The sequence below is a fragment of the Antedon mediterranea genome, chromosome 2 (assembly GCF_964355755.1).
Source record: "Antedon mediterranea chromosome 2, ecAntMedi1.1, whole genome shotgun sequence".
Lineage (NCBI taxonomy): Eukaryota > Metazoa > Echinodermata > Crinoidea > Comatulida > Antedonidae > Antedon > Antedon mediterranea.
The window spans coordinates 23,704,668-23,713,818 of record NC_092671.1 but is presented as its reverse complement, the minus strand read 5'-3'; the positions used below and the strand labels follow the sequence as shown (position 1 = coordinate 23,713,818).

Genomic DNA, 9,151 nt, shown 5'->3' with positions numbered 1-9,151 from the left:
TCCCACTTTGTGGGCCGAAACGTCTCACTTAACCAAATTCATATTCTTTTTTTTTGGTATATCAAGTTTTCAAAGCTATTTTATTGATATTGACAATATTGATATAATATATATAATAAATTACTAAAAAGGTAATTTTATATTCAATTTATTACTGTACTTCGAATACCTTGTTTATTTCGTGCATTCGCCAAGCGGCCAACAGAGGGCGTAACTTGTTTACATCGTTCGCGTGACTAAAAAATGATAATTTTCGACAATGTTTTCAAAATGTTTGCTTTATTGCATCTTTATCCTCAGTAGTACTACCCCCCAAAAGCTTATTTTATGCTTATAAAATGCATATCAAAGCCGAAAGTGTGCCGAATCGTCTCAGGGCCGAATCGTCTCAGGGTCGAATTGTCCCGGGCCGAATCGTCCCGGGCCGAATCGTCTCAGGACCGAATCGTCCCGTTTACCATTCCTATCATCATCCATCATCAAGCCGCCGTCAACAAAGCGCCACTTCTTTGTCACTTTGCCTAGGCCTAGCTATAACTAGCTATACTGTAACCGCATCTGACTTTAAAAAAAAAATTTAGGTGAAAGTCTAATCTGAATGATTTCGAGGTTATGGAGAATCTTAATGGTAAATTTAAAACTTGTTTTTCAGGTAATAAGCAGACGATCGGGCCCACACGCGACACACGTACTACTAGCCTATGTACGATCCACTATCCGATCGGAGCCCATCCATCATCATACATGTAGAGAGACGATCGGGCCTATTTCTTATGGGCTCGATCTAGATCTCCGGGGTGTCTAGAAGATTGACAGACGATTGGGACCAAAGACGGTCGGGCCAAACAATCGGGCTTTTTTTTTAAAGACGATCGGTTACAAACGCGTGCGGACATTCGGGCCGAACTTTGTGGAAGTTCGTGCTCGACTTTGTGGACGTTCGTGCTCGACGTTGTGGACTATTAGTATTAAAATAAAGGAAAGACGATCGGCTACAACTACATGAAAACCATAGAGATATTGTTCACTATAATATCTCTATGTGAAAACGAATGGATTTATAATTGTTCACCATAAAATTAAGGGTGTTCTTTCTAAGAGTTTGTGATACAAATGTAATATAATATGAGGCTTATTTAGAGCTGTAATCCACATAGTCTCAGACTTCCCAAGTGTACCGCTACCCGCGGTAGTCTACCATTTTTAGTACCCATCTATCGCGTTCCTACCTTGTTCCAGTTAACATCTGATTTGGATTTTCTTGCAACTTTGGGAAGTTTATCCCACTTATTCATAGTATTAAGAATTTCGGCATTTTCTACATGATAAATATATTTTTGCTCAATTCATTATCTTTCGAAATTGTCATCTTCAAGTTTATTTTGGTAATGTCATTATACCAAAAAATTAGAACATAATGTGGGTCCATAATTTTAACCTATGCTACACTGTATATGGATATACAGTATACTGTACTATTATATACAACACATAATAGGTACAACTCAGCACTATAAGCATATGCATCATGTCATAGGATGGCATACACTTTTTACGATCGTATGTTAACATACATGCATGTTTGAACAAATTTACCGCTATCACTACGTTTTCTACCGCGAGAACAAAAATCTCACTTCCTTTAGCTTTTCATTAGGTAGGCCTAGTACACATTTTTGGAAAGGCTTGGGCGCCCCCCTACAATTTGTGACGTTTTGAAAAAATAATTCTTACCAGTATATTATTTTAAAAACATTAAACCAGGTCTAAACCAGGCTAAAATTACTAGAATCAACTAATTTTTCACATTTTTAACCGTTTAAAGACAAAAAAGTTATCTCAATAGAACCATATAACATTTATATTTGTGACCTTAAATTAGATAAAAAAAAATCTAGGGAAGGGGTCTTAATAATAAAGACAAGAACAAGGTTGCTTATTATACCACTCCCTACTGTTTATATTAATTTGCAATTGTTAGGCAATGAACGAATGAATGAATGTTTTATTACAGTAGGGTGAAATTACAGGGTTACCATAAGTCTCAAAAACTACTAGTCAGAGAGAGTTGATTTTTTCACTTAATTATTCAGAATGTATATTTATATTTTCTCTAATGAATATTTTACGAAAAAATTACTGGAAGTACAACATTTTCCCCCCGACCCCATTTCTCAATGTTTGCATACACAATGCGAGTTGTGTCTAAAATGTCCGTAGAGACTTTGTTTTGCTTTCAAATGAATGAGATACTACAGGTTTCTAATACCTAGCGGAGGACTGCTTTGTAATTCCCAAAATCACACCTTTTTCACACACCGCGAAAGTTACGATGGCCGTTGGAAACCTGTATCTGAGTCATTTGAGGTCAATACAAAGTCTCTACAGACATTTTATTTTAGTTGTATTATGTATGCAAACATCGAGAGTCAAATGTTGTACTTCTGTCATTTTTTTGTAAAATGTTTCATTAGAGCAAACATAAATATGTACATTCTGAATAAATCAGTGAAAACTCAACTCTCACTGACTAGTAGTTTCTGAGATATGGTAAGCCTGTAATTTCACCCTACTGTACTAAGTTTAAAGACCCCTTCCCTGCAATTTAAACATTAACATTAAACCATGTCATTCCTTGTCTTAAATGTACGTTTTATGGTAAATTATGATAAAAAGTGAGAAACAATGCACTACCTAAGTAGCTCGCGGCGATCGACCTCTCGTGGACGGTCTTAGGCCTAGCCTAGCTAGGCTTAGTTTTGTAGGCCTAGCTGGTAAATATCGATAACGTACGAACATCCTACGCTAGCTATATACCTAGCCTGACGTTGTATAGTTGCTGCATTAATTGTCTTTCTATTTTTGCCAGACTCCGTTGATACAAATTGGGGAAAACCCGGTATTTTCGCTGAAAAGTTAGGAGTCTTCCATTTGTTTTGGCTTCACGATCGATCGAAAAGTGGGCGAATTACAGGTGAAAAACAAAAATATCAATCCGCGCGCAATGCATTTTGGGATTTATAGCGGGCCGTTATAATTATTAGAATCGATTTATTTTTCACATTTTTAACCGTTTAAAGACGAAAAAAGTTATCGCAATAGGACCATATAGTATTATTTTTACATTAAATATAGTTTGTGATCTTAAATTAGATCTAAAAAACGTAGGGAATGGGGCTTTAAAGACACTAGACCCACGTCTACAAACTTTTGACGCGAGCTACTTGAGTAGTGCATTGTTTTTCATAATTAACTCATGTTTAAGACAAGAACTTGCCTGGTTTAATATTTTTAAAGTTATATATGCATTTTTACAAAAATCAAAAATTGCAGGTCTAGTGTCTTTAAAATATTAATAAATAGGCCATATTTAGAGTGTTAATTGTATTTTCATCTATATATATAAAATTTATGCTTAATTCTGTAAAATGCAAGTCACCCTAGCTTGTCTATGTGTACCGTGATGTTCAACAACATTATAGCAGGCTTAAAAAGATATAAGAATTTCTGATTTCATAGGTAGATTTTCAACCATCTGCGGTATAAGTAATTTCCGGGTTGATGAAATCACTTTGCGACTTTCAGTTTTTTGCTGATCTCTCTGATCTAGCTGGTAATTTTGGCCGTTGGCGACGTCATTCATATTTTGCTTTTTTCATGGGCCACGTATAAAGTTAGCAAAATGAAAATTATACTGCAAAATAACAGTCAAATAAAATAATAAATCATCAGAGTATATTGCGGGGAAATTGTAAAATCAGTATAAAATGATAAAAAAAATGTCAGAAATCGGTTAAAAATTACATTAAGTAGTATATATCTTTTTCTGAAGCATTGTGTTAACATTTTTTATGCCACAATCTCCTCAAAAGTATTACAATTTTATTCAGAAAGTTATATACAAATTTATTGATTGTTAACAAACATTGTGAACTGTTAATAATAATGATAATGAAAATTAATCCATTTCGATGACAACCTGTAGTACACAACGGAAAATGCTGCGACAAAACCAATGTTTGACCACCAAGATGGCTGCTCCTTAAGTACTGTGGGGAAAATGTGATGTCAGTACAAACAATCTACAGTATATACACACAAGCAGGAAAACGTTTCCTCCATGATACACACAGGTTGATCTGGAGGTAGTTTTATTTGAATTTGGTGTGTTGGTCAAATTATAGTAAAACTCTTTTTACACAGTTATATTATATATTGAGCATTATTATGTTACAAATTATTTGTTGCAGCTTGATGTTTTATTGTGTTTGATATTGTTAATTTCAGATGACAAGTCTCTTGTCACAATGTCAGCTGATTCAAGTTTTGCAGACTCGAGTTTTGATCATAGTAAGATTACATTTTTAAACTTGAGTTTTATTTTTGTGCAATGCATTATGTTATATGATTCTATGATAATTGTACATACTACATACTTCAATCTCTTCTAAAACTGCTTGCAGGAGAAAAATAACCACTGCACACTTTTCAGTCTAATCACATAATTGATTTTTACTTGATTGTGCTTTGTTATGCATGAGTACCATATTTGAAATTTTTGTGTGTGGATATCTCCAGGTCTACATTTGTTTTAATGAATTTTTTATAATGCATAAACTTTAAATAAAAAAATAGGTATGCAAATGCAAGTATAAAATTAATAGGTTTAACATTCACATTCAATGCATGCTGATTTTGTCAACAGGCTTCACCGAAACTGATGTAAAAGTGGAAGCACAATCATTGTCTCGACAGAATAGTTTGCCTCGAAATGGCAGCTCATCTTCCCTCCAGTTAACAGGTCAGTTACCTTATATGTAGGCTACTGTCGGTACTCAATGCACACAACCAGCCTTGCCAATCATGTTTCTCCTCACAGAGCAAGAAATAGCCACCTCTGTCTCCGATTGACAATGGTCTGCCCAACTGTGTGGACGTTCGGGCCCATTCTAAAATAAAGGGAATCCGATCGATCCATGAAAATGAATTGAATTTATAATTTTCTGATAAACTGTATATTTTTGGTAGCAAAAAAAAACATAAAGAATAAAATCAACATCAACAACGACATGCTACACAGAATGCACAGTCAGTGGGACCCACGTACGATCAACAATTAAGATGATCGGGACCATAAAGAAATGGGCCTAATTGTCTCTATAATGGGCCCGATCGTCCTTCCATGGTCTCAATCGACCATGGGCCCTAGACGGCCCGGTGCTACTGCACTTGCGCACCACAGTCTCTCTCATTCACCTATTTGCTATGAAACTGCAATAGCGCCGAAAAAATAAATGCTTACACACTGTTATAGGCATCCTCAATTGCAAGATAATGTTTCCATCACATTCCATAATGTTAAATATTAGATAATGTAAATTATTTAAATTCCTTCCAAAATATAGATCTTTTTCGACGCACTAAACTTTGATCGAAAAACACCCCCTGGTACGCCTTAGATGAACCTGGTTAGTTAACCTCAGATATATACCCTACAACCGGGTGAATAACTCAATGTAATTTAGTATAATGGTTGCAGTGATTGCAGTGTGTCTAAATAAAATGCCAAATATGCCACACACTTTCGGCGTGTACATACAAGCACAGACAGTACATTTAATGCCTATTTTATGCCTTATGTTTCTCGTCTATTTTTTATTTTCACTACATACCACTATTTAATTATATAAAAACCTTTGTGCGTGAGAAAAAAGTTCCCATAATACACTGAACTCTGCACAGGGATGTAAATAAGAATAACATGTGCACACGGACCATGGCAGTAATTAACTGAAATGGAAAATGATCAATGCTTTGGTATTTTTGTAGAGTTGTAATGTGTAGAGAGCTAGATAGCTAGACTCGGGTAGTAGTAAAGATTGTATATCGGTCGCTGCGCTAAATAATCTTTGGTAGTAGGAGGAGTGCATGTGTTTTGTTTTAAAGGCCTGCCATGTAATTTTTGGTGCTCTTTGGATGTTTAATGTAATCAAATCATTTAAAGTTAAGTTTTTTTTGTATTAAGTACTTTACTTAGGCCTAAATCTGTCAGACTCTACTCTTTCTTGCTAGCTTGTTGGAGAGTGCACCATGTGGTCTAGCTAGTCTGCTATTAACTGGGTGTTGTAGGCTTGGAATTTGAAGATGAATGTAATTAGAATTTTTGGACTGTTTTTTTTATTATGTCAATTTCAATATCTTAAATTTTAATGAAAACATTTCTTCTGGTTTCAATTCGTATAATGATATATGTAGTTCTTTGTTAGTAAACCAATAAAACTTACGATTGCAAGACAGTTTCGTCAGCTGTCACTGCAGCTTGACTTCTTCAGTTGCTATATGATGCGTTTATGACGCCAACTGGTCTCCTTTCCAGTCACTAGGTGTTTTTGTTGTGAAGCCTAGGGGACCAGTCGTCATCAGTAGCTGATCATAAATATGAGATAGTTGGTGCGCGCCTTCGTCTCTATTCATCTTTGTATTTTTATTTTGCTTTCTCATGCTGATGCTTTCTTTAATTTTACGTTTAAGCCAGACTTGTTCTTTATGTAGTACATCTATCTTATTCCAGTTAGGTATGTGGTTATGTGTGGTCATATGGTCCGTGATCGCTGATTTATGTAAAATCTAGTTTTTACAGTAACGGTAATTTTGAAAAGCATATCCTCTCCTCACCTGTAATATAATTGGCATACAGTAGTAAATACTCAACGTCTGAAAATATCCAGACGGTAAAATAAATAATCTACAGTAGGCATACCTGATATGTAAACCATCACAAAATATATAATGATCACGAAAATGTATTTAGTCCATCAAATACAAAATAAAATGGTGCAATAAAACCCAATCGATTTATAATATGATATGATAAAATGTGCCCGATCGTCTCTGGTCCCGATCGTCTTAAAACCTTGTTAGGCCCGATCATCTCACGCTTTGGGCCTGATCTTCTTACAATGGTCCCGATCGTCTGTTCCCTGTTGTAATTTACATAATGGAGCCTAGGCGGATGAAAGTTTGAGTTTTTAAAGAAAAATTATTTATGCAAGTTTGGCGAATGATATCAAATAGTTAGCGTGGGCATGATTGATTTTAATTGCTTGTAAAACCTTTACGCTTGGCCAGATAAGATCACTGCTTTCTAGCAACTCGAGCACTTGGCAGACACATGATAAAAACAACAGAGTTTTGCGCAAGGGAATGTTAAAGGTCTGCGGAACTCTAGTGATTAATTGCGGTAACCATTCACCAAATTGGCGAATTAGTCTAGGCACAAAACTGGAAAAAGACCTCTAAAAAATGTTTTTAGGGTAATTTTTGAGTATGCTCAATACGAAAATTGCTATTTGAGTTATTTGACCGAAGGGACTGCTTGCTTAATTCTTTTATTCCACATTCAATCTTTTTAATCAACTAAGTTAATTCATTGTTTTATCAGAGTAATTTTGTAGTAATATTGCCTTTTTCTGTGTTACTAAATCTTCAACTAATTTTGAGAAATTGTATGTCAACATGAATTTCCTTTTGGACAAATAAAATGAACTACTGTATAAACTATCATGACATTTTGATGCTTCATGGTAATGGCTGTCTGCACCAGCAAGTTGGACCTTCGGCACTATGTCCCTTTATTTGCATTTTTAGACACTCATTTTGTAATGCATCTAGATAATTGGATCACTGCAGTGCAGTTTGAGAATCTTCTTGCTCCTCATGTGTTACTTTCAGCATTGTGGTATTGGTAAGTGCACAAAGAAAATTCATTCTATTAATATCATGTTTGAATGATACATTCTTAGATGTATTCAGTGAAAGCTGCAACAGATAAACTAACAAAAAAATTATTTGGCCCTGTTGTCTGCAAACTGAAGTCTTCCTCTTGAAGAGATACTTGGACAAATTATTATACACTGAAGTGGTTGTAATGTAAGCAAATGCTTTTAGATCAACAGAGGTGAAACCTACACATATACCCGATATCACAATGATATCACAGAGAGGCAGAAGTATATTTATATGTGATGCAAAGCTTCTGTGAGACTAAGTATCAATCCGGATGTTTAATGTTGCTAGGTGCGATGCCATAATGTATTTAATCATATCTTATTAAAATAGTCTACATCATAGGAAATACATTCAATTACATTCCAGTTTTTGTAAAAGCATAAGACAACAATCACTTGTCATATTGGATGACATGATGCTCTTAGACGACGTTTTTGTGTTGCAGCTTTCACTGAACCAAGAATGTATCGATCAAACATGATATTAATATAGTGTAAAATCAACTGAAAGTAGCAAGTGAGGAAGAGGATGTTTCAATTCTACTGCATGTAATGCAATGTATTTGTGAGACAGTAGTCGTATCAATCAATGTGTTCGTCACTCTGTAATATCATTCATTTACAACAGAATGTCTCCAGATGTTTGTCTTCAGTATCTTTTTTTTAATTGGGTGTCAGTTTATGAAAATTGGAGCCTTTTCAGGTATCACATCATGAACTAGGATTTTTGTCGAAGAGGTATAAATTTGAAGCCTTTTACAAACCAACCAATTACGATTAATTGTAATAAGGTATCAAAAGATTAATACACCGGGGCTGATGGATGCTAGTTTTCAGTGGAGAGGTTACAACCATGCCATCTCCACTCCCTCCAGCTATATTTACCATCATCTACCCAACCAGAATATCTTGAAAGAACACCAGTTGTAACAAAATGAGTTCCTTGATTTGTGTTGCTGAAAATCCAACTTGCTGGTGCACACAGCCATCGCCATGCTCATAAAATAACTGAAGTATAAACAAATTATTTTATTCATTTCGGCAATAAACATGAAATAATAATTACAAAACATAGAAATACAGTCAACTCTCCCAATACCGGACTCTCCCAAAACCGGAATTCACGGAAAACCGGACTTTTTTGGAGGGCCCAATTTGTCCCTATTCTAAATGTACTGTAATTTATTATGAAAACCGGAATACCCAATTCCGGAATCCGGACAAATTATGAAGCACAAAACACAAAAATTAGCGTCTGAAAACCGGACTGACAGTTAAAAAACTCCAAATATTTACGAAAACAACGTAACATCGTTGTCGCTGACTCGGATTCAATACATTCACAATGTACAAAAGCTTTTAAC

General features: G+C 35.1%; 1 protein-coding gene across 1 annotated transcript in view; it reads left to right on the top strand.

Annotated features, from left to right (window-relative positions):
• The first annotated feature begins 483 nt into the window (after positions 1 to 483).
• Positions 484 to 9,151, top strand: part of LOC140040739 (max-like protein X) — a 32,298-nt gene continuing 23,630 nt past the window's right edge. The window contains exons 1-3 of the mRNA XM_072086896.1: positions 484 to 628; positions 4,288 to 4,350; positions 4,706 to 4,801. Coding sequence (XP_071942997.1) covers positions 613 to 628; positions 4,288 to 4,350; positions 4,706 to 4,801 — 175 coding nt within the window. The 5' untranslated portion in view covers positions 484 to 612. The remainder of the gene's footprint in view (positions 629 to 4,287; positions 4,351 to 4,705; positions 4,802 to 9,151) is intronic.